This window comes from Amblyomma maculatum, chromosome 10 (assembly GCF_055883805.1).
Source record: "Amblyomma maculatum isolate TAMU_Amacu chromosome 10, ASM5588380v1, whole genome shotgun sequence".
In the NCBI taxonomy this organism is placed as follows: Eukaryota; Metazoa; Arthropoda; class Arachnida; order Ixodida; family Ixodidae; genus Amblyomma; species Amblyomma maculatum.
The window spans coordinates 2463604-2489740 of NC_139353.1; the positions used below are offsets into that span (position 1 = coordinate 2463604).

A 26137-nucleotide genomic window follows, 5' to 3' on the forward strand; every position below is an offset into this window, starting at 1 on the left:
CCCTGGCGTCCAGAATATCAGGAGGATGGCTGAGAAGGACAGGCGCCGAACAGCCGAATCAGTACGCAAGCGTGCCTCTGCGGAAAACATGCATCGGGCACTGAAAAAGCGGCATTCTAGTCAGCCCAAGCAGTCAGATTACATGCCTGGTGCATATTAGCTGTCTGCAAGTGTAAATATGCATATATCTTTTCGAAATTTTGAATAAATTGTGCCTAGTTTGTTTTTTCCCATTTTCTCAAAACTCAAATTTTGGACACTTGGCTGGTTTAGTTCGTCGATATCTCTGCATCTAGGACAGATAGAGATGTAATTCCTTTTTCTACATAAAGCTGAAGGTGCAGTGAATGCAATGATCGAAACAGAATTCTTTATTCAAGCTTCAAAAATTTTTTATTTTGCCAAGTTAATTGAAGCATGATAGATAGGCACGTCTTGAAGGACAACTTTCAAAGTGCAGCAAAATTGCTAATAAGGGTAAAATGGAAAAACTGCTTTGATCATTGCACTCTTTGGTCTTTGTACTGTACCGCCATGCATTAAAAATGATGTTTTATAGAGGCGTTTTTTTTGCGCGGAAGTACTAATTAAATGAATAATTAATATTGTTATCTCGGGAATTAACTGACATAGAGAAAAACAAGTTACATTTTTGAAATCAGCATAAAAATCTGAACAAGAGGGTATGATTTTATCAGGATTGGCTTTAAAATAATGAAAATAGCTCTAAGACCAGTGTCCCCCCTTAAGGGGACACTGGTCGTTGCCGAACACGGGAGTTGCCGAACAGAACGGGCGCTGTCTTTCAACACTCCTTCGGCTGCGCGTGTTGCTGCGGGCGTCAGCTTACTCTTTACGTAGTCCTGCCACGTTTTCGTGTGCAGGCCACGATGAGATATGTTCATCGCCGCAAACACATCATTCAGCGCCGTTTGCCTATGTCCGGTACTTTGCATCGCGCGTGCAGCAAGGATATTCACGGCAAACGGATTTATCTTCTGGCTGCCTTGCACGCGCGGCGAACTCCATGCCGATGAAATGTCCCCGCAAATAACGCACGCGAGAGAGAGTTTAACGGCTAGACCATATTCACGATTTCCTTTTGAAATATGGACATCCCCGCCACACACTTTACATTTCACAGCAGACAACAGTTCGTTTAGCGACTCCAAACTCACAACAGTGAACGTCGTATCGTCCGCACGGCAACCGCCGGTCGCGTCAAGAAGACGGGCGTCAGAAGTGGCGATGAAATCCGCTTTCCTCTTCGTCGCTGCGGTTGAACCCAGCTCCTGCAGCATTCCTTCGGCTTTTCTTTTCTTTTCAATCAAGTCCGAAGGCTGCAGCATCGTCGTGTCGTGGCGGACGCGTCCGCTGGGCGTAGGCGCCGCCGAGCTCGCTAGGCCTATTTCGGCCGCGGGGACTTCTTGACTTGCCGCTGGCTCCTGCACATCCTCGGAGCTTTCGGGTGCCGCAGGACGGTTCCGAAAGTTGTCGCCGCGCGCACTCTTCTTCTTTTTGCCGAATTTGTGGCGCGAGCGGAGTTTACTGAGGGGCATCGTCTCGCCTCGGTCTCGACTCAGAACAAAATGGCGTCTCGGACGCTTTCAACGGCTGCTGGCCCGCCGCAAGCAGACGACGTGCGATAGAATCAGCCAATCGGATGGCTCAGTTGCAGTCACGTGCGCTCAGCAGCGAATCAGATGCCGCGTTTTCGTTTTTCTTTGTGGTTATTTTTCTCAGTGGCCATTGAGGGCAGACAAGCGCTAGCGGCGGGAAATTGAAACCCAGAAAGCGCTCTTTCAAACGAGCCTAACATGGCCGAGATCGGTCCGGCGGAACGGCAGTTGCGCGCAACGAAAAATGTGCCGTTTTATCGTCTGCTGCTGCGCAAATTCAGCCCGCGCGATGATTTCAATTCGTTATTATGCTGAAAATACTGACTTCTGGAAGAAGAAAATTGGTGAACTTGTAGATTAATAGCCACAGATTCCAAAAATGCCATTTTCAGAAAATCGGTTTTTTGGTCATTTTTTGGTCCCAAAGACCCGTGTCCCCCCTTAAGGGGGGACACCCCTCTTAAAACTTTTTTCCTTATTTATGGGTGGATCTGACTGAAACTTGCACCATTAATGTACTTTTGCATGCTGATTTCAAATATCTGATTAGTTTTCTTGTAGATGAAATAGCTTTCAAAATAATCCCTAATTCATGTTCTTCGTTTGGAGGTGAGTTAATTACTAAACACTTTATGGCATGAGGAGAATAGCCCTGCCAGAGTGATCTAGAAGGATCATAGAGTGCCGCTAGTCATGAAATAACGTGGTAGAAGAATTTGAACCAAAGTTACAATAAGTCAAACTTTTATGAATAAAAGCCCAGGTTGGCACCTAAGATTGATAATTAATTCGGTAAATGTTGCCGCATAATAACTGTACATATTTTTGTCCTACGGCACTGTCGAAGGTTTTCTGTTTCTAACAAGACAAGAATGAGAGCTATAGCACAAATAGACTAAGAGATATCTCTCCTCCAAAATTGCAGCACCCTCAAAATTGCAGTTTTGAGAAAACGAGGAAAAACACTTCACAGCATGTAGGTGCAAATTATGTCAATGATTGATATGTCAACAAGATCAGAAACAGGTGGAAAGTGATCTGAAGCGAAAATTAATGGCCTATGCCAATTTGAGCCAAAGTTACGCAATAGGAAACGTTTGAAAGGAAAATTCCATTTGGGTACCGAAGACAACATAACCTTCTCAGCAAATTTTCTTTTGTGGTCACTGCATTTACCTTGGTTTCATGAGACTCGCAGGATTCCCTTTCTAGAAAAAAAATTTTCAAAGCAATAGCAAGAACAGGACCAGAGATATTGATCTTTAAAAAATGCAATACTACCAAAATTGGGGGATTGTCGGAAGCACTCAAGCCTCACGGCATTTAATCAGGAAGGGCAACCCCAAAGACTTCATGCTATTAAAATGCACCAGGAGCATAGTCGGGGTGCATGCTGTCGCGGTGTTTTCTTTTTTCTGTTTTAGCAACGCCAAGCGAAGCCGCCCGCTTCTTTGCAGAATGTGCGCTACGGCGCAAGTCCTTTTCTTCAGCTCTCCTGGACCCAGTTGCTGTCACATTTGTACTGCATTCTTGCAGAATTGCTGCTGCTGTATGCTTGCAGCCGGCATTGAAGCGCAGCACAGCTTCTGCTGTGGCTGCTTCCACAGCAAACAGTGATGAGTGCCGCTCTTTGTGGATCAAGGTCCAGATGACCGAGTGGAAGCTTTCGTTCGAGTTCTGGGTCTTCCCCCGAATGCACCTCTGCAGCAGGCTCTTCTCTGATAAACGACTATAAACAGGCAAAAGAGCATCAGCCACATCTCTTGGCAGACTGTAATTGTGCTTTGGTGCAGGCTCCTCTTTTGCCTTTGCAGCGTTGTGGCGGCACCATGACTTATCACCGGTAGGACACAAACTGTGTTTGGGGCAGTCATCAGTAGATGTGATGTGGTAATATGTCGCCATCACAGCTCGCTGCATGGCATCCACATCACCTACATTTGATCGAAGCGCTCGGCCATAATATATTGCCAGCTTGTCAACTAGATCAGCTGTCAGCCTTCCTCTGCCGCCAAGACTTTGCTTCCCTGCACCCTTGTGTCTCTGCAAGAGGTTGCGCAAAGCTGCTCCCATACGCTTGTGCACGTGATTTATGCAGTCCTCTTTGACTATTTCAATGTAGCCATAGATTGCAGCATCTTTAAGAGCACTGAACGTGCGACTGTCCCCATCGCATAGCATGGTTGTGTAGCGCATGTTGTGGCGCTGCAGAGATCTTTCAAACAGAATTTTGCCAGCCTCTACCTCCATTTGACCAGCCTTGGAGTTGGTGTTTTTTTGGCACTGGTGGCGTGATTTCCAAAGTTCGTAGCCGTCAGTGTTTGGCTTAGGACCAATTTCGCAGCCCAGACAAAAGTTTGACAACACCACATAATCAAGCACGTAACCAGTGAAGAGTTCCACCACGGCACCGACGCCTATATGTGATGAGTGTCCGCGCGTCATCCATGTGCCGTCGTAGCACACGGCAATGTTCCCCCTATGCCCAAAACACAAGTCATCGTAGACCTTCGCCACTGCCTGCGCGGCTTGTGCCATAGCGGTCGTGGCGGCTCGGGTAGCAGCGGGTTGCAGTGTGTTCTTCAGATGCCGTTGAAACGTCTTGTTGTGCATCCCACGCCGCGACAACCCCATCGCCGAAAAGATATCGTTCATTGCTGTCTGGCCGTTACCGGTCGACAGCATTGCTCGACTAGCCAGAATATTCAGCTCAAAAGGATTGCACCTTTTCTCGCCGTCAATCCTCCGCGAGTTCCACTCGGCCGCAATCTCACCGCAGTTGTCACACAGCACGATCAGTTTTACGGCGAGGCCATAGCTCCGGTCGCTGGTAATTAAACGCACGCATCCACGACACGTTTTGCACCGCACGGCATCCAGAAGGATATTCACAATGCTGAGGTCAATTACCGCATAGGAGGCCGTTCCGTCCGCATCTGACTCTGCGGACGCACCACTTGCATCGGCGAACAGCGCGGTCTTTCGTGCCGTCGCCGGCGTCGATACCAGTCTATCAAGCGTAGCCTGCTCACGGGCACTCACTTGAGTTATGTCACTGTTAGTGACAGGCGCGGTATCAATACGTACACGACTGCAGTCGGCACGAAGAACGGCGCCGTTGTCCAGCGGAATCGGAGAAGCGTCGCCGCCCGCAACGTGATCGTCACACAATCCCGCAGCACTGGCACTTGCTTCTTGCACAGTATGCAACGAAGTCGCATTCTTAACGCGTTTCTTTGGTTGCTTTCGCCCGTACTTGTGCAAAGAGCGGTACTTCTTCGCGCCTGGCATGACTCTCGCGTTGCACTAGCGTGGTCGGCAGAAAGACAAAATGGCGTCACTGGGAGTCCGCATTTCAGGGCTAGCTTGCCGGAACCAACCAAACGACGCCATTTTGATCACGTGCCTTAACCGGCCAATAGTAGCGCGCGCTGCATGCTATCTTTTTGTTTGTTTTTTATGGAGAAGGCGGAGCGCACAGGGTTGCTTTCCGAAAGAAAAAATAAGCCGAAAGCGCGCACTTTCGAACGAGACCAAAATCGCCGCGGTGGAGCGCGTAGTTCTCATGCGCCGGGCGATCGAAATTGGGTGTCGTTTGTCCACAATTTAAAGGGCAGTGGGTGTGGTACTGCATTTTTTAATCGCTATAACTTCATAAATACGCGGGGTATAAGGATGAAAATTTGCGTGCAGATGCGGAATGGTGCGAGGAATACGAAAATGAAAAAATTGAAAATCCGATTTTCAGGCAGATTTTCGGTGCCAAAGAGCCGTGTCCCCCCTTAAACCCCGTGAACCAAACAAAGCCACTTAGTCAAATCCTGCAGCAAGGAACGCCTGTACAACAAATTTTCAGTTGCCTCAATGTGTTTTTGGTTTCCTGTCAGGAAGCCATAATACAGTCGCCGACCTATTTTTCGGACCCTCAAGGGGCCGAGATAGCGTCCGGAAAATCAGGCAGTCTGAAAAAATGAATTCACGCAAAAAAAAAGTCACTTTATTTAGCGACTGGCTTGAAAAAGGGGTCCATATGCCTCTGCGGGGCGCTACGTTGCCGTACAAGTAAGTCTGCTTGCATGTCGGCAAGGGTGACATTCTCGCTGTATACAGCTGAAAGCACCATCAGAGCTCGGGTTCACTGCTGGTTGGCAGCACAGCCTCTGGCTCCTCACTGTTGGAGCCCGAGTCATCACTTTCAAGCACCTGGCGAACAATTTTGTCGTCAATAGCTCGCTGTCAGGTCACTTCCATGGGAACGGCTCCTGCAGCGCGCAAGTGCTCGCTGAGGTCATCAGATGAAGATGGCTGATGGGGTTCACTGGTGCTACCATCGGATGACGACGGCACTTTATCTCTGATCGCAAAACCAGCGTGGCGGAAGCAGTTCTGCAGTGTCTCCTCGGTCACCGCTTTCCATGCATCGGAAAGCATGCCGAGTGCGGACAACAAGTCGACGCTGTGGGTTTTGCCGCTCTCCATGCATAACACCATGCAACTAAGCACGTGTGACCGATAGAGATGCTTGAGTGTCCAGATAGCTCCCGACGTTAGTGTCCGGTAGTTGACGCGGCGATGTAAACAGCAGAACACACACTTGAATGACGACCGCGGCACTGACGACTGCACTAGCGGGAGTGTGACGGTGCAGCAAGCGGTGCCTGCTATCGAGGCTATACCGGGTATGCGAGGTTCCGATGGCATGATCAGCTGACAATATGACACGTGGGTTCGAGGTTGCAGAAAACCAAAATGGCAGCGGCCAGGAAAGCAAAAGGGCACTGGCATTGTTTGCATTTTCGGTAACTCTGGAGTCTCGAATCGAAAGAAGTCCGGAAAATAAAACGAGAAGGATTTGACACGTCCGAAATTTCGGTTGGTGTTATACATTGACTCTATGGAGTGCTTGGTGGTGCCATGGCAAGGTCCAGATTTTCAGGCAGGTCCGGAAAATTGGGCGTCCGAAATATTGGTCGGTGACTCTATAAGGAAATGCAGTTATTTCCCCTCATTCGACGTCTTTTGCAGCGGTATTCCGATTCAATGAAATGTTAAGAGCGGAAGCAGATTTTTAATTTTATTGATCTATTTTTTGGTGCACCAGAATATGTCAATCTTGTTTGGTTTCATCACAAAGGCCTGCTGAAGTCATTTTGCTTTTTTAATAGCACAGCGGGAACTGTGTGCAGAATTGCATGTAATAAACAGTCACGTGCACAACAAGATGCGATCTGACCACAACTATGAGCAGTGGTTTGGTGCCAGCCTGCTTTGAACCCTGCACATTCGAATCACCGTTTTGCCGCTTGCTTCGCTTGTGAGATAAGGCGTAATAAAAATAACTTCTGCATTCATTACAACGTAGAGAGATTGTGGCAACAGTGACAGGTATGGCGTCAAATGTTCTATGAAAAACTGTTGGCTAGTTCCAAAGTTCTATCGCTGTGGCTTCGTTGCGAAGTACATTAGGCCCAGCGACACCAAGCAAGCGACGCACAGCGGTCCGCTGACGCCCGGCATGCCCGCCGGTGGCACGTTGTTGCAGAAAGTGTTTTGCAGGCGTGAAGTGAATGCACTATAATTTAGCCTTTCGCATCCAGTGATCTTGTTTCCAAATGTCAGAATTCCTGCTTGAAGGATAGGGACAGTGGAATTTGTTTGCAGGCTCAGTCAAATAATTCAGATGGTGTGTGATCTCACATCGATGCATCTTTTCTCCCTGTCTAGGTGGTTGAGGACGGTTATGAGTTCTTTGCCAAACGTCAGCTGGTGACCCTCTTCTCGGCACCCAATTATTGCGGTGAATTTGACAATGCGGGCGGCATGATGTCTGTCGACGAGACGCTCATGTGCAGTTTCCAGGTACGTGTGCTTTTGTGTTTCAACTGGAACTGGCCAGTTGCCTCTTAGGTGTTGCGATTTGTAACACTGAATAGGAACGCTAGCATTGTTTTGTCGAACCTTCGAGTAATTTGGTAATTTGTACCGGTACTTTCCAGTACAAATTAACAGCATTTTAAGGTTCTTCGAAATGCGTTGTTCGTAGCCTTTATTGCCGCAGAGTGGAGGTGCACATTGTGGTGATGGAGGGCAGCATCATGTTGCAAATCTGCTTGTGTGAGAATTCGTCTTGTGTAAGCGAATTTAGGAAGTGCTGAAAGCTTGCTATTAGCACCTCCCTCCCACCTCCCAACCCTCTTTATTTTTTTTTTATTTTTCGGCATTACCTCTTAGTTTGTTCTCATAATTTGCAACTAAATTAAGGCTTCTAGGATCGTTTAGTTTCTCTGCCACTTCACCTGCTGTAGCTGTAATTCTTGCTTGGTCACATTCGGGGAATGCTGGCTGCTTTTGTTTTGTGCGTTGACAACTGCCAGATGAGTTTTTGCTCTTCAAGGCAATTGGGGGGAAAGCCTTGAATAGTCCAGCAGTTAGATAAGAAAAAAGGCTTTCCGTTAACTCTGTAGTGTTGTAGTGGTTCTGTGAGATGTCTGAGTGGTTGAGATGTTAAAATTTTGGGTGTTCAGTAAGCCAATTTTGAGATTGGTGCATTTGAAATCTCTGATAATTGGTAGCACATTTGAAGTCTTACCTAAAGTTTGCCGGGTAATTGGAGCTGGCAGCTTGCACTGGTCTGGCAGGAAGATCCGGGTTGCTGTGCAGTGGCTAATTGCACGGTTGATTGCTTCATGCACAGTTGCGTGGACAGCGGCAGCACTCTGATTTGGTGCGCCACATGAGACGAAAACTGTCAACATTTCTGCTACAGCGACGTGGAAACCTGTTTTGAGAGGCCAAAGTGACAAAGCTCCAATAATTTGGAAATTTTTCACTGCATCTCTGCCACTTGTTGCAGAGCCTACTCATTCACATGCTTGCAAACCAGCCAGCGCTATCTTGCCCCTTAAAAGTTGACCCTGTAGACTTACCTGTCTAAAATAAAGTTGACTCCAAATATAAGCCGAAGCAAGTCCTTGTAGCAGCACTCCCATCTTGTAGTTTCCGGTAGGTTGACGTCAGGGCACATACTCAAACTGCATCGGTGTAATAAACAAGTGAAGATGCTATTGCGAGAACAGCGGTTTGCAACCAGTAGAGATCAAAAGCGGAGAAAGCGCCACTGCACCCTGTCGCCCACATGCTTGTATGGCCTGAATTAGCGGCAAACCGAACTGCAAACATTTCTTTGCAATTCCAGACTCCAGCATGGGGCCAACCTTAGAGTTTCTCACACTGCTTGAATTCGCCATTTTCTTTGGTGGAAGTGATTTGTGTAGGAATTACATTTTAGCATGAAAGTGCTACTTTATGACCAAATCTGCAAAAAGCCAGGTGGGGTTTGAGCCCCGCATAGCAACAGTCAAATGTAAAAAGAACAGTCATCTGTAAAAATAAAATGTCTGAGAGGATTTGAATCCAGGTATTTCACGTGGGAAGCGAGTACAGAACCTCGTAGCTATCGCTGCAGCCAGTGACACTGCATGTTTTACTCCCACTCCTCTGAGCAGACGATCTCAGTTTCAATTTGTTTCATTTTTCACTGCGTGGTGGGATTTGAAACCCTGCTGGAGTCTGGTCAGATGACACGTGTGCATTGCTTACATATCATGGCGTCGGCACTGGAGGCACATGGAAACGGCGCAGTTTCTTCAAGTCTTGTGCACCCGAGGACAAGTTTTGGGTGATGGACTGCATCGGTTTGCAAAATATTAGTATGGTCAGTGAAACTGGGTCAGACCTACCCTGAATACCAACACTCATTTGCCGCTAGGTTTCGCTTTCTTCGAACGGTTGCGCGGCTGCCTCGTGCTGATCTAAAGGTATTCTGTGTGTACTAAATTTATAGTCTTATGTGCAAATATGGTGATTGAGACCAGTACCATTAGAGAGGGAATTTTTTCCTCCAAAAATTAATTCTTAGCATGTTCCGGTAACCGCAGAAAAATATTAGCTCTACCAGCCAAAAGCTGCCACTTTTCTCGTGGGCAGGGAAGTGTTAGACAATATGCTTCTGACATTGTGCCGTGCCACTAACCTGAGTTATGTGACCTTGGCCTATTCAGCATCTCTTGTCCCCTTCGACATTCTGCTAAAATTGCCCTATGCCTTAGTCTGATAGAACTCAACTTTGCAGTAACCACCACACACAATTCCTCTGCAACGGAAAGTAGTCCCCTGTTAAGGCTTTTCTTGATACCTTGGTAAACCGGTAGCCATCTAACCAAGTTATAGGCTCAGCAATTTAATTTTCTCTGGCTTGTATGGTATAATCAAATATGAAAAACTCATTCCATTCTGTTTACTGTTCAGCAAAGTATTGCATGCGTTGCGAACCACTGCCCATAAATGGCAACTGCTGCTTTCTTTTTTTATAGCATTTGTATCCTACTATAGAGTCTTCTTTTTATTTTATTTTAAACAATGTTGTTTATTGCATCAAGGCGTAAACCACGGAGGTTTCTAACTGTATTGTGCGAATACATTTGCGCTGCAGGTTTTGACCATGTGTTATCCTGTTGTCTGTTCTCTTTGGGAGATGACTGCTCTTGTTTGCAATTTGATTTTGCTGCCTGACATTGCTTTGCAAATTAAAGGCAGTCGAGTTGTTAACCTCTGCTGTGATTTTCTTGTCGTTTGTATTCCGGCAGATTCTGAAGCCCTCAGAAAAGAAGGCGAAGTACCAGTACGGTGGTCTCAATTCCGGCCGGCCCGTCACGCCGCCCCGGGGGCCCGTCAAGAAGAAATGAATATCTTATTTCTGGGGATGTACGGAGGACAGGACCGAGGGGGGAACAAAGAAAATCACACGGAGTGTCTCCACCCAACATGACGCCGCCACCACCACCGCCGCCGCCAGACAAGAACTTAAACGCTTGCCTCTTCCCCGCATCCCCTGAGTTTCCACGCCAATGTCACCACCACTGCTCCCGCGCTGGCCCAGTGCTGGCTCTTCCTTGGGGTCACCGTTTTCATAGCTCGTGTGCGGATGCCTTCTTTTTTTTGGCGGCTCTGTCCACATATGATGTTATGTTTAGTTCTTATTTTTTTGCCCTTCCAGCTCTTTCTACTGTTGTTTTATACCTCTTATCTCATTGTGCGATGGTTCTTGTGTAAAACTTTCTCATCTTTCATCTTTTCTCTGTTGCGCATGTTGTCCGCTGCATTCTTTAATTCTCCCTTTCCGTGCCTGTTTCGGCACCTGCTCTATGTGAAGGCCAGAAGGCACTGTTATGAACAGGGTAGGAGCTTTCCCCCATCCCCCTTGCTGCTTGCATCTGGCCCTGTAATCCTCAGTGGACTGGGGGAGTTGCCGTTTTTGTGCGAGATGAACTTGAGATTGGGAGTGCTGCTGTATGTTTCGAGTGGTGTGTTTTAAGCCCGCCGGTAACCGAAGCTCAAGTTTGCGCTGACCTTTTATTTTTGATGCACTTGTGTATACAACTGTTCCTTGAGATATGGCAATCGAACATTTGGTTAAAAAAAAAAAAAAAAATAGAGGCTTCGATGCCGAGTGAGTTGTGTGGTGCATCTATAAGCAGCCTGACGAACTACTAGACTTGCCCCACCTCACTCATTCACCAAGTTTGCTGTGGTGTTTACAGATTAGCCCGAGCGGCAAGTGTAAATTTCCTTCGTTGTTTCATGATGTTATGTCTGGAATTTATCTTGTCCCCCCTTTTTTCTTGTGGTGTATGAAAGGAGGCTTAGTGCCAGTAGCATTTTTTTTTATGTGGGCTTGTGCCATCAACAAGTTTCCCATTTGGTTTTTACATTTTCTTTTCCTTTCGGACATAATGAAGACCCCTGCCTGGAAACGTAGGCCAGGTGTTATTTTTGCCGGCAATTTCTTGTGTGGAGGAAGGGAGGTCTCAGGCATCCCGATTCCTCCCCTCACCCTACACACTTATTTGCCTTTTCAGTACTTTCAGAGAGTATGCAGATGAGTGTTCTTGCGGCCTTTTTCTAATTAGTATTTGAGATGCATCTTCCTCGTAGAAGCTTACACTGCAGTCATTACAAGCCTTCATTTGCATATGAAGCAGTTCGTGTGTCATTTGCACATCATCCACTCGTCTGTCTGCCTTATGGCGAAGGAGCTGTGTGTGTGGCACGTAATGCTTGCATCCTGCGAATAAAAAAAGGAAAATTGACATCTTTGCAATTGAAAAGTGGCAGATTTTGAACATTGCTCAGTGAGTGGCAGATTGGATTCCTTCGTGTTCACATAACCGTTTTTCGCTGTAGGCTTTCAGTAGTTTTGCTGGCAGAATAGTTTTTCTTTGGACGTTCTGATTTTCGATGTGCTCCTGTGTCTGGAGTAACGTGTCTGTAACATATTTTAAGCTCTTCTTTTCAAAAGAAGTCCTCCCACTGTGGTACAGGTTCCAGCAAGACCACCCATAATGACAACCCACAAACTTGCTTTTCTGCATTTTTTTTTTTCTTGATGGTGCGGTCCAAGTGCGTCACAAACTGATATTGTGCAGTGTTGGCAGTGAAAAGCAGATGAAGCCCAGCGCTCACCTTTCCCTGGGTCCTAAATATTGCACGGCCATCGGTGTTTTTGGCTTGCATCATGCAGTGAACATCGTGATAAGTGGCACAACAGACGTTTTTGTTCAGAGCAGAATAAAATGAGCAGAGATGGATGCCATTGTGTTAGCTGGCTGTGGGGCCGGTAATGGGAGTAACACCGCTGAGCCAGTGTGGTTGCTGTCCTAGGCGCCGTGGCATTAGCGGCCACCGACGCGGCTTGCCGTGTAGCGGCCGTTTCTCTTCTGGAAGCTTGAGGTTGTTAAGAGGCATGTCTTTCTCCTTTCAGAGGTTAATAAACAGTTGGGAAAGAAATAGACTCCTGTGTCCTTCATTTGCTAAATACCCCATCACCTTGCCGAGCGAAGAAAATTGTTTTTGGCCTGCTGGGAGCTACCTACCATGGTTTCTTAATAGCTACAGCATTGAGGTGTTGAACACAAGGTTGCGTTATTGAATGTTGGCATTGGCAGGTGCGTTCAGATGCAAGCAGAATGCTAACCACCCCCTGCACTTTTTAAGGCAAGTGTGGTTGAAAAAATTTGAAACTATGGGAGAATGCAAAAGCATAAGTGCTGCAATCATGATTTATTTTTAATTGTTTGCTATCAAGTGTCATTGGGATCGTCACAAATTTTTTTACATAGCCTACTACTGCTTTAGTAATCGATTTACAGGAAGGCAAAGTGCAGTATCTGTCAGACCTGAACCTAGGTCTTGTGGCTTCACTTTTTGCATCTACGATTTTATTGAGGCTTTTGCCTCAACTTGGAGCCCTGAAAATTGGCCAAACCCTTTCTGTGCTTTTACATCCTCCATCCATTCCCTTTAGCAGTCTTGTAATTCAATGTTAGGTGGCTGCTTTTGTCTCGAGAGGTTGCAAGAGCAGACACCTCGCTTGCAGGCCTCCGATCTGCGCAGCAAGGCCACATAGTTTTCATTGGCACATTCAACCTCTTCATGTTTGTTCAAGCTTGTTTATATGTTCAAGCATGTGAAGTTGTTGCCAAATGCATCATTGCTGCTGAGAAAATTTTCCAGTGTGCAGAAACATGAGAACAAGGCTGATGTTTTCGTCTGTTGCTTTTCTCTCTTGCTACTAATGTAGTTACACTGCAAAGTTTGCAATTAGTATACAATTCACCAGCGACGCAAGTATAGAAATGCATTTCAATAAAGCAAGTGCCACAAATAGTTTGTTCTAATCTGTTGCATATGCCAGATGTGGCTTCTTGAACAGAGCCTGCTTCTGTTGAATGCACACCTACAACCAGCTGTGGCCTTAAGTACACCTTGAATGTATGCCTGTACAGAGTGAGGAGCCTTATCTTGAGCATGGAGGACATGTTCCGGAGACAGTCTGCGCTATCAAACATCGCTCCTGTGCTTGAGATGTGTTGTGTGGGCATGCACGTCCTAAATACTGTGGTGTCCTCCGCTTCTCTCCTGCTGTCGATCTTCGCGCTTGCTACTAGGACATTCTCATTGGCATTGTCGACATGCAAGTTGGCAGTTGGCTAAGTGTTTTACAATGCACTGTGATCACCTCCTCTAGCTGTGGGCAAGTCTGCACTCTGTTTAGGAACAGCATAGTGCATTTTGGGCCCATGCAGACCAGCAACTTAGTTTCATGCACAGGTGAGCATACATTATCATGGAGGGTTTGTATGTTGTGCTTTAGACAAGGCTGCCTGTACTTGTCACCAGTCTTTCTGAGGCATGAAGTCGTACAGATCTCTATGGGACCCATCATGCCATGTGGGGGCAGTCTACTTCAACATGCAGTATGTGGACAGATAAGGAAGGGGCCAGGATTACTCACCCTTTTGTCACCATGTTTTGTGCACTTGATGCAATGTAGACTACTGAGCATGCAGAGTCAGTGTACAAGTGCTTGAATAGGCACATCAACTTCATGATGTATTGAGCTAGTACATGTGACTAAAAACCATTCAGCTTGCAAATATCTTAGTCACACCAAAGAAGAGCTACTACTCGCAAAACGGTTTTATATCACATTTGCTATACACAAGCAGTTGCATGTTGAATCAGCTGCCTGTGTCACGGGCGGCAAAATGGGCGGACACCCAAGCCAGTCCCCACTTGAGGTTGGTGAGCATGAACTTGAGTGCTTTGGTCCACTGCTCTTCTGAGTTGAACTGAATCTTGATGGAGCACGACTGGCCCGTGCTGCTGTCTTCAATTTTGCCCTTGTCTATTCGGTACGGAAGGCAAAAGTTGGAGTCCATCTTGCTCACCTGCATGGCAAATGAGATTTTCTGACATGTTTGCACCAGATGCTGCACTTTGGCTACAAGAGGCGCCACAGTGGAGGGGCTTCCAATTTTGATGACCTGGGGATTCACCGAGAACAATTCTATCCCATTTACATTCCTAGTAAAAATTGCTGCCTGTAGCCGATCTGACATTTGTCTTGCAGAAAAGGATGGATTCATTATTGTAGAAATCGGAAGATGAAAAACTTTCTTGCCTCCGCTCAATTAAAACTCTTAGAGGGATTATGTGGAAGTGATGCAACCTAGCCGATCTCGACGCACTGCAGCTTGCTTGCAAGGACGGCCGATAATGCTGCTACCTGTATTTCATTTCTCGACCTTTACTACATTTTCAGTGAAGGCAGAGCCACTGTCATTAGAATGCGCTAATCTATTAATACGGGCCAACTTATATTTGCTGACACTAGAAAGCATGTTAGCACTTTTGCATTGTGAATGCTGAATTGCAAAGTATTTTTAACCGCACACGCTATCCACTAAAGTGAACAGCAAATAACACAAGCTGCTATGCGGCGTGGTGTGGCTGCAGCGAAGTGGGCAGAAAAACTAGGTCTGCAATCTTCATAGAGCAAAAATGTTGATGAACGCAAGGGATAAGTGCAGTGGCTGCAAACTTTTTGCTTGTGTGGCATAAGATTTAATGTCCAAAACCGACACTGGCTTTGCAGGACGACATGGCTGTAGTGCAGGGCATTAATTTTAACCACTTGGGGTTCTTTAAAAATGCACTGACACCTCTTAGCACATAAGTGCTTTGTGCTTAACCTTTATAGAAATGCAGCCAGTGTAGTCTGGATTGTGCAAGTGAGAGAGATGGAACAAGCACATCTAAGTCCTATGAAAGCATGCACCAACCAGTATGCCAGCGAATATTAGGCTCCGCAGCCTAGTGCTCTAACCGCTCTGACACTATCATCATCATCAGCCTGACTATACACACTGCAGGGCGAAGGCCTCTCCCATATTTCTCCAATTAACCCGGTTCTGTGCTAGCTGCATCCACTTCACTCCTGCGAACTTTCTGCCGCCCCCTGCTACGCTTTCCTTCTCTTGGAATCCAGTTTGTTACCCTAAGCGACCATAGGTTATCCTCTCTTCGCACTACATATCCTGCACATGCCCATTTCTTCTTAATTTCCACTAGAATGTCATTAACAAGTTATTTCTGACTCACTCTGCACGCTTCCCATCTCTTCATGTTACCCCTACCATTTTTCGTTCCATACCCCTCTGCGTTGTCCTCAACTTAAGTAGAACCCTCTTGGTTAACCTCCACGTTTCAGCCCCATAGGTGAGTACAGGTAAGATGCAACTGTTGTATACTTTCCTCTTGAACGATACCGATAAGCTGCTAGTTATAATCTGCGAGTGCTTGCCAAATGCGCTTCATCTCAATTTTATTCTTATTTCCTTTTCATGGTCCGGATCTGTGGTTACTACCTGTCTTAAGTAGACATATTCGCTTACTAGTTCCAGTGCTTTGCAACCTAATGTAAACTGCTGTTCCTTCCCGAGGCTGTTGAACATTACCTTAGTCTTCTGTATATTAATTTTCAATCCTACCTTTCTACTTTTCCTGTCTAGGTCACCAATCCTTCTTTGCAGTTCATCTCCTGAGTTACTAAGCAAGGCAATGTCATCAGCAAATTGCAGATTACTGAGGTATTCTCCATCTACCCTTATCCCTAATTGCTCCCATTCCAAGTCTCTGAATACTTCCTCTAAGCAAGCTGCGAATAGTACTGGGGAGATCGTGTCTCCTTGCCTAACACCTTTCTTTATTGGAATTTTGTTACTTACTTTATGCAGAACTATGGTTGCTGTGCAGCCACTATATATATCTTTCAGCACTTCCACGTACGGCTCGTCTACCCCCTTATTTCGCAATGCCTGCATCACCGCCAAGGTTTCTACTAAGTCAAATGCTTTTTCATAATCAATGAATGCTATGTATAAGGGCTGGTTATATTCCGAGCATTTTTCTATCACCTGGTTCATGGTATGGATAAGATCGATAGTAGAGTATCGTTTCCGAAACCCTGCTTGATCCTTTGCTTGATTGCAGTGTAAGATTGCCCTGATTCTATAAGCGATTACCTTAGTAAATACCTTATACATAACAGACAGTAAGCTGATTGGTCTGTAATTTTTAAGGTCCTTAGCATCCCTTTCTTATGAATGAGGATAATGTTTGCGTTCTTCCATGGTTTGGGTATCGTCGATGACGCCAGGCATTCCGTATACAAGGTGGCCAGTTCTTCTAGCATGATATCCCCCCCGTCCTTCAACAAATCTATAGTTATCTGATCCTCTCCAGCTGCTTTCCCCCTTTTTCATAGTTTCTATTGCTTTCTTAACCTCGTCCTTCGTCACTGGTGAAACGTCTGACTGTTTTTTCCTACCACCAATCTCATTACGGTCCTGACTGCTTTGGCTACTGTAGAGATCAGTATAGAACTCCTCGGCCACTTTGACTACCTTGTCCATATTCGTGATGACGTTGCCCGCCTTGTCCCTTAGCGCATACATCTGATTTTTGCCTATGCCCAATTTCTTCACCGCTTTAAGGCTTCCCCCGTTCTTTACAGCATGCTCAATTTTCTCCATGTTATACATCCTTGCATTGGCCACTTTGCGCTTATTGATTAGCTTTGATAGATCTGCCAATTCTATCTGGTCTGTTGGATTGGAAGTTTTCATGCTCTGGCATTTCTTAATCAAATCTTTCGTCTCCTTAGACAGCTTACCGGTATCCTCTCTAACTATCCTACTGCCTACTTCTACAGCGCACACAGTAATGATATCTCTGAAATGATTGTTTATTGCTTCTAGAGTAATGTCGCCATCCTCGGTTAGAGCTGAATATCTATTCTGTAGCGAGATTCTGAACTCTTCTGCCCTGCCCCTCACCGCTAATTCGTTAATCGGTTTCTTTCTTACTAATCTGTTGCGTTCCTTCTTCAGATTAGGCTAATTCGAGACCTCACCATCCTGTGGTCACTGCATCGCACTTTCCCGATTACCTCTACATCTTGCATAATGGCGGGGATTGAACACAGTATGAAGCCAATTTCATTTTTAGTCTTCCCGTTAGGACTTTTCCATGTCCATTTCGGTTCTTCCATTTGCTGAAGAAGATATTCATGATTCTCAAGTTATTGCGCTCTGCAAACTCGCTTAGTAACTCACCCTGCTATTCCTAGAACCAATGCTATAGTCACCTACTGCCTGATCTCCTGCCCGCTTTTTCGCTACCCTGGCATTGAAGTCGCCCATTAGTACAGTATACTGTGTCTTTACTTTTCACACTGCCAATTCTACATCTTCGTAGAAGCTTTCAACTGCCTGGTCATCATAACTACATGTAGGTGCATAGGCCTGTACAACCTTTAGTTTATACCGCTTATTAAGCCTAATTACAATGCCTGCCACCCTTTCATTAATACTATAGAATTGATCTATATTACCTGCTATATACTTATTGACAAGGAAACCTACGCCTAGTTGTCGCCTCTCCGGTAAACCTCGATAACACAGTACATGCCCATCCTTCAGCACAGTTATGCCTCATTCGGCCTCCTAACCTCGCTAAGCCCCATGACATCCCATTTCATATCCTCTAGTTCCTCTAACAGCACTGCTAAACTAGCTTTACTAGCTAGGGTTCTAGCGTTAAACGTTGCCAGGGTCAGTTTTCAATGGCGGCCTATCCAGCGGAGCCAGGAATTCTTAGCACCCCCTGCTGCGTCACAGGTCTGACCGCCGCCGTGGTCACACCTGTGTTGGAGCGACCACCACACGTGTGTTGGAGGTGCGAGTGGATGAACTCTTTACGTCATTTTCTCTGCTTACATATTATGAACACATCAGGCGGTCAACCATGACATGATAAAGCACTCCAGTGCTGGTACAGAGCAAGACCAAAACTGCCTGTACAAAATCAATTGCAATTATAGTTCATCTCGCAGCACACTGGGGACATTCGATTTTAAGCCCTAGTGGACAGTCCCCGCATGCTGACAGCAGGTGTGCATTACATTTTTTGCCTAGATTATTCATCTAGAGATACGCCTAGATTATTCCACTGCAGAAATGCGTATGTACAGTCGTGAGCAAAAGTGGTATACAACACTCAGCCGGTGGCGGAGCTAGCGAAAACTGCATGCCAACTTCATCTAGCAACAGATATCTGTGATCGGAACAAGAGTGGCACAGCCCCATTTTATCCACATGCATGTGTCACTGTCGCTGTCTCGTGCGCTGTCGCTTACGCATTTTTCCTGAGCTCTGTCACTGGCTGAGTGTTGTATACCACTTTTGCTCACGACTGTACTGGTCCAGGTTCTGTTAGCATGAAAACAAAGTAGAGATTTTGAGGAAGGTTAGTCATGCATGCACTCCTGTGCAATGGCATGTGATAACGAAGTAACACAAATAGTTGATGCTGGTTACATCGACGTGTCGCGCAAAGTTGCAATGTACTCCTGGTACTGGCTTGAAGTGGGTTATTACCAATAATGACAGCTCAGAGCACCTTAGCAACATAGGTGGCAGTTGACGAGTGAAAAAGGAAACATTACAGCCGATTTTCATAGTTTATCAAATGCGATGTAGGTGCGTAGCACTGCTTGCCCCAACTATACTTTCACAAGCATTCTTATACAGGGGTTAAATGCTGCTGAACAAAATGTGGAGCGAAAGCTTTTGCTGTAGGCCACCGAGTGTTGCAGCGGACACCACCAGCGTCCCGTTGAAGTCCACCAGCAAACGCTTTACTGCTCCACCCGATCAGCTCCCCGCGGCAGAGCATCCGTCTCCTCTCCGGACCGGCACGCGCATCTGCTGGAATGCAGCTACCCTCCTCCTCCTCTCTGTGGCAAACACCATGTGCCTGAGGAGTCACTGGGTGACATAAGTAACATAACTTGCAAGAACGGGTTGCACTATATGCAGTAGCGGAAACCAGCTTCCAGGACCTAGAGGAGCCACTGATACACTCCATAAGGCAGTGGTTGCACTGCAATAGGAACAGTGACTTCCAAAAAAGAGTGGTGGTGTCAGTGTGCTCTGGTGCAAGGATATTACATGGACAAGGTTGGAGGGTCCATGGCATGAGCATATGTGGATGATAGGCACCATCTTGGACATGCCAGTGATTTCGGGTGTGGTATACCTTGGTGCGCGACATCAAGATTGGGAAAGCAACCAGCAAGCATTAAACAAGACTTGGCCCGCTGGGAAGCTAATAGGGAGATACTCATGGTAGCAGATTTTAATGGTAACATCCAACTTCTCTATGGCTACCAGGACTACAATGGAGCACTACTGCTGAAGCTGGCCGAAGTTCTCTCCTTTGACGTGGCAAACATCCGGCAAAAGATTGAAACAAGGGTGCACCATCACCATTGCTATATAGGCTGTATGTGGCTGACCTTGAGACTATCCTCCTTGAATCGGACCACGGTGCAAGATATATAGGTGGGGACACAGCGTACCGCGCCGGTTCCAGATAAAGTCCCCTAGTTAGTCTAAGCAATACGAGATGGCAGGTCGCTCAGCGGCCTGTGACGTAGTGGTAGGCAATGATTTTCTATGGTGAATACACGCTTTTTGAGAGCCATTTTCTCGTAAACTGTGACCGATGATGAGGAAGAAATATTTTTGCCGCGTTGATTTTGTCTAGGTCCATTATTCAGCGCAGTTTTATGAATCTGTGGCTTCGTGAATGCTTAAATAAAAGCGCAGAAGGCGAATGAATTTTCGCGCGAAACTTGAACCTGCTGCACGCATAAGCGGCGGCACTTTGACGAAAAAGCATTAACCATCGGTGGTTTCTTTAGTTCTTTGACTTTGCATCTTTTATTCGCCCATCAGTGTGCCCGCTCATCCTTAGTTTGCTCCTAACTTTGTTCCTTCCCTACATTAGAGGTCCTCTAACTGGATTCTGCTAGCTCCCACTGAATCCCCCCCCCCCCCTCTCACTTCCTCTATACCATTACTTCTCTTAGCTTCTTTTTTCCTTTCCCTTATTCTTTTATCTTCAGGGTATAGGGTACAGTACAGAGGGGGAGAGAATTTCACAATGGAAGAAGAACATAAGTATAACTTATTCAATACAAAACAATAAAGGTAAAATTACGGTTAACAGCTTTCTTGAATCTACGTTAGAAAATGGCGAACAGTAATGTAGTGTGGTGCGCCAAAGCCGCATATAAGTCAGTTAATGAACATAAACAGATAGATAGATCGTGCAGGCATTCGTGCAGTCGTGATTCGTGCAAATATTGAAGACAATTGAGCTTGCTTGAGGCAAAAAAGTCTTAAATCACGGCAGCATTTGTTCCGGTTTTCGTACACATAACTCGTCCGTACTTCCTCGCTTGCTTATTCCATTCTTTTATTCAGTTTCCAAGTTAGTGATTTAGTGATTTATGCGATAGAGAAGCGGTACGGGGCGCTGTTGCATTTCCTTCATTAAGTGGTTAAGAATACCCGGTGAATTTTTATATTTTTCTCCCATTCGCCCAACCGAACGCAGGATTCGCTTAGCCTGCTCTATTTACGCTATCCAAAGTGACAAAACGGCTTCCCCGGCGCCTTCAATTGAATAACGATGACTCAATGGTTGAGTATTGTAGTACTCACTCCATCATATTTCAACATAAAGTGCAACTTCAACCTTTTCTTCACTTCGTTGTTAGGAAGAAATTACTTCAATAGTATTGACAAGCCAATAAAGTATTCTGGACCTCGCTTCTGCTCTGATGCAGTGGGCACGGCTTAAGAATAAAGTGCTACGGTGATGCTTCTGGCGACGACGGGGGAACAGTTGGGGCCACGCAAACGGCTCACGCAGGAGAAACGCGCCGCGCCATATCAGCGGGTTGCTATCGCAACGGCGTTGTCGATATATGTTTTTGTTTTCCTGCGACGAAGATTCACCGCTACATCGACACTGACGCTGCTATCAGCGGCCCGGTTCGGAGGAGCGTGGCTGGTACCTTATCTGGAAACTTGCGTCCAGTGCCTTGCCCGTGCTGTGTTCCCACCTAAATATTCTTACACCGTGAATCGGACCTAGGCTCCCCCCCCCGAGTTTCGAGTTTCTGCCTAGAAGGGTCTCTACAATCCTGGATGCTGCCGGGGCTGGTGTTTGCAGACTATTTGGTTCTCCACATAGAGGATTTCGACTAACTATGGCAGCTCGTGATCTCAGCTGGACACGTGGTCATGCTGGGCCTCTCAAGGCAAAGAAGTTGGCTGTGCTCTCCTTCGCGGAGCCTGTGAGGGGTGCCCAGGATGTAGCATTACCAGGTGGGGAAGAAATACCGCAAGCGGTGGAATTCCGCTATCTCAGGATGACGATTAATGCCTCGGGAGGACCGTACAATCCGTCTTCGGAAGACGTCCGTGGAGTTTCAACAGATATGTGATGGTGCACAAGCTCTGGAAAGCTGTCTATATGCCGAGCCTAACATTAGCGAATGCCATAGTGTGAGTGCCCCACCCGTGCTTGGCTGGAACGTGGGCAGCATAAGTGAGCTGCATAGCCCTGGCTGGGCTGCCACAGACGCGTGGCTATAGAGGTTATCCGGGGAGATGTGGCATGGTCGACCTTCCAGGCCAGGGAAGCCAAAAGAAAGGTGGCCTTCGGGGCCCGCCTACGCCGCTTGGACGATTCCCGATGGGCCCGCAGCGTGTGCAGGTACCTCAAGGATGTCCGAACTCTATGGGCGACCTGTGTGCACACGCAAGTTTGGCCTCTTTCAATGTTTCGAGGAGGGACTTACAGAGGACATCTTAGTACGAGCTGAGCAAGCGAGTGTCAGCAAGGCGGAGAGTGAACAGTGGAGGGCGGCGATGGAACACAATACAACATAGCAACTGTATAGTGCCCATAAGTCGGCTATATCAAAGGAGACGATTTTCGACAACACCAATAGAAATGCCCTCCTGTTTGAAGCACAAGCCGGAGTGCTACGAATGCTGGTGTACTGTCGCTAGTTTGACCCAAAGCCCGCTGTACAAGCTGCCGTGTGCCGTAGCTGCGGAACTGATATGGACAGCACTGAGCATCTCGCGCCCTACTGCACCAGTCTCTCCCTGCAAACTACAGAGGGCGCCATGTTGCTACAGGCGCTTGGATTTGCAAAGACAGAGGGCCACCCAGACATCACTGCAGTATCCATCACCAAAAGCTGGGCTACAGAAGAGGTGACAAACAACTGCAGCTAGACCACAAGTACCTGATGACAGCAGCGGCACACCACGTGAGAACATAGTGTGAGGACGATCAGCCTGCTCCAGACTGTGACTGCGCAGTCATCCTTTTCTCTTTTTATGTATGCTTTTTAACTTATGTGTAGGCTAGGACACATTCATTGTGACCCCCCGATACGAAGGGAAGAGCACCATCACCATCATGGCCACTAGCAGCAATTTTTTATGCTGGTCTAGAAGATTTCCCAGAATAACAATCTTGAATCTTTGCAATGTGTTACTGGTGGTAGGAAACTAAACAAACAATTCACAGTATACTACTTCACCTGACATTATTTTAAAGTAAAATTCCCTGAAAAAACATGCAACAATTTCTGAAAGTCCTCTGATAGTAACCGTGCCACCTGGGGATGTCCATCTGCCTTAGTGGACAGAACTGAGACGGAAAAAAGGAGCTTAAAATGTAGCCGTTAAATGCAATCCCGCATTAAAACCAGCAGAAAGGACACATTTACACAGAGGAGTACAAAGGACATGTCCTGTGTACTCCTCTTTGTGAATGCATCCTTTTCGCTGGTTTTTCACATACCATGCATGTAAAGAATTCTTGAAAGCCTCCATGGTAACATTTCATTGGTTCATACAGCATGCCGTTGCAAGTTTACAACTCCACTTTCATGAGAGCTAAACAAAAATGGTGCAGCTTTTCCGAATAATACACAACCCACAGTGCTCCTTTTTGGGTCATGCAGCGCGTGACTTGTATGGTCAGTATCTTTCGAAGATAAGAGGAGTCCTCATCCTAGAAAGCATCACCACACGGTTTTCAAGCAGAGTTGGTGGGTGTTTAGTTTTGACAAAACCTGTACATTTAACGCTGGCAATAGTGAAGAGATAAATTAAAATGATTTACATCCTGATCTCATGGTTTAACCTAATATCTGACACACGACAGCCTTAACTGCTTGTGTTACATAAACCCAGCACATCGCAGATGGCGACTGCTGGCCGTTCCAACTGAGACAAATCATAAGCGAAGTTACGGCTACAAGCCCTCTGACCTGCTCTTTGAACTGCTGCAGGCAGTCAAGGAAGGCGACCATGGCGTGGTCGAACTTGGTGTCCCACAGGAACTTGAAGCCGCCCGCGAAGTAGAGCGGTAGCTCGCGAGTCCGGTCTTCGAGGCACACCAAATATGAATGGTTGCCGAATGGCACAAGCCGGTACCTCTGAAAGGTCATTTCCATCTTCTGGGCGAGCGCGTATAGCAGCAGCACAGTTTGACCCCAAGCCATGTTGATCTCGGACCACTCGACGGGGACATTGGGCAAGCGGCCCAGCCGAAAGTTGTTGATCGTGCCGAAGTGGCCATTGTGCCAAATGTGGAAGGTTGCGTTGAATACGTTCGTCTTGTGCAGCTGGCTAAGCTTGTTCTCCGAGTACTTGAGCTGGCGCTCGACACTAGCGTGGTCATCGGCGCACTGCATCAGCTGTCGGTTCAGGTCGGAGTACTCGCGCCAATAACGGTCCTCGTCGCTTCTAAGCCGCTCTAACTGCTCGGAGAGTCGCTTGCGTTCGCTCTCTACCTCGGCGCGCTCTTTCTCGATCTTCTCTACAGTCACAAGCAGTTCGTGCTCCTCTTGCTCGAGTCTCCTGAACTCAGCGTCCAGCTCTTCGAGGTCGCCTTCCTCCTCATCGCCGTTGGTCAGCTGGTCCAAATATTTCTTATAGTCCTTGCACTCGTCCTCGGCCAAGTCCAGCTGCCGTTCCATCTGGTCTAGAAGGTTGTCCGTGCACTCCTCGCAGATGGGGTAGTCGACTGCCGACTGGTTCGTCATCAGCTCGAAGAGGCGCGTCTCCACGTCCAGCTTGTGACTGATGGTAGTGTCGACGGCGGCCACCGAACTCTCGCCGATTAGCATGAAGCCGTTGCCACTTTCGACGAACCGAAGCGGCTCAACTGTGCGCCTCGAAACGCTGTCGCCCGGCGCTCGGTAGTGCACCACCGGAGAGGGCCCGCACAGCTCGATGGGGTCCGACTGACTCAGCATCGGTTCCGACAGCTCAGTGAGGGTTTGCTCGTCGATGGACGAGAACGACGCGTCCAGTCGCAGAGGCTGACAGCATCGCTGACAGGTGAAGTTAACGGGGAACGTCCGGTCCTTTGTCAGCGTCGCCGAAAGGCCGGCCATGTCTACGCCGTTCTCCAGCTGGATCAATACGACGAAATGAAGCTTTTTCGGCAGCTCACGGCATTGCGTCAGCGCGCTCGCTCTCGTGGTCGTTTCTCTTTCGCGATGGCGCTACAAGATGCCCACTGTACTCTGTATCTACTTGCATCTGTGTGCTATGCCCAGCGTATGACTATTATACTACACGCGATTGTGGGATTGTGGGCCGTAACGAGCGAAACACCTCCACACCTTACCATGACTGCAATGACTGACCTGACCGCCTTCGAAACTGTTCCGATGCCTTTCAGGATTTATGGCCGGCGTTGCTGCGACCCGGTTGGAATAAGCTAGAAGCTTGGTGCAACCGGGTGAAAATAAGCAAACCGTTATTGCAACCCATGGATTGGCTTGGCTTTGTTTATTATTTTCGGATTGGGGTTTTTGCAGGAAAGCCAAAGGCAGATCACGTGTCGTGTGTTTGTAAACGACGTTTGGAATGTGTGGTCGTGTGAATCGCGATTTTTGCGTCGTGCACATTTCGTGCCTCAGTGCTCATTTTGAAGTTTCTTCATGGATTACGTTAGTAACGACAGAGGCGATAGACGCAGTAGAGGCTTTGTGCATCCACGGAAGTTGAAAGAGTGCTCCTACCTGCGAACCCCGTCGGTCTCTCCGTTCATTGTGCAACAAATCATATTTGCGTGTTGCTTCACGAACAGGGCGTCTTGGATTTATTTTTGAAGCATGAATGGTGCACAGTACTAGAAACCAAGAGCGTATGTAAAAGGCCTGTGTTGGGGGATCGTGATTTGGTTTGTGCTGCCATGGAAGAAGAATATTCTCAACGTGTAGGTGGTCTTGGCTTTCGTTTTGAAGGTTGCGGTGTTTATGTAATCACCGTATGTGATCGCTTGGCTGATTCTGGAAGGGTGTTTATGTGCTCTTTCTTTTGCAATGCCGGGCACTCCAGATAAAACGAGTCTTTTCGAAGCTGCGAGCAGTTCTCCCAAAACTGCCTTAGCGAAGGGACACTTCTATTTCGCGTTATTCACGAGGTGTGCGCGTTCGCGTAGTGTACAAGAGTGTGTAAAAAATATTTAGCATTCACCCGTTCCTACGTTCCCTGAATCGCACAGGGTATAGGCACTAAGATGGGGCCGAAATGGTGCCTTTCGCCCTCAATATATCCCAATATTAACTTCGAAAAAAATATCCAGCAGGTTCGGTACTCGATTTTCTTTTACCGCTTTTCCCAAGTTGCGTCGTCTGTGTGCACGCATTTTTCACGTTGCCCGCA

The 26137-nt window shown here is 47.0% G+C and overlaps 2 protein-coding genes across 2 annotated transcripts in view; one reads left to right on the forward strand and one right to left on the reverse strand.

Moving 5' to 3' along the window:
• The window catches only part of LOC146175383 (serine/threonine-protein phosphatase PP1-beta catalytic subunit), a 35795-nt gene extending 23331 nt beyond the window's left edge, over positions 1–12464 (forward strand). Inside the window, exons 6-7 of the mRNA XM_084581724.1 lie at positions 7344–7478; positions 10265–12464. Coding sequence (XP_084437850.1) covers positions 7344–7478; positions 10265–10363 — 234 coding nt within the window. The 3' untranslated portion in view covers positions 10364–12464. The remainder of the gene's footprint in view (positions 1–7343; positions 7479–10264) is intronic.
• A 1674-nt stretch (positions 12465–14138) lies between these two features.
• On the reverse strand, positions 14139–25137 carry Atg6 (Beclin-1-like Atg6). The gene is made up of 2 exons (XM_084581723.1): positions 23728–25137; positions 14139–14407 (listed from the first exon to the last, which is right to left on the reverse strand). The coding sequence occupies exons 1-2, from the start codon at positions 24856–24858 to the stop codon at positions 14198–14200; spliced, it is 1341 nt and encodes a 446-aa protein (XP_084437849.1). The 5' UTR covers positions 24859–25137; the 3' UTR covers positions 14139–14197.
• Between the last annotated feature and the right edge of the window lie 1000 nt (positions 25138–26137).

What these genes read in the sequence shown, in the direction of transcription:
- Atg6 (XM_084581723.1), bottom strand. Translation starts at nt 24,858, where the DNA reads ATGGCCGGCCTTTCGGCGACGCTGACAAAGGACCGGACGTTCCCCGTT. An exon ending in TGCAGCAGTTCAAAGAGCAG is followed by an intron (nt 14,408 to 23,727) that starts GTCAGAGGGCTT and finishes TTTGCCATGCAG; the next exon opens with GTGAGCAAGATGGACTCCAA.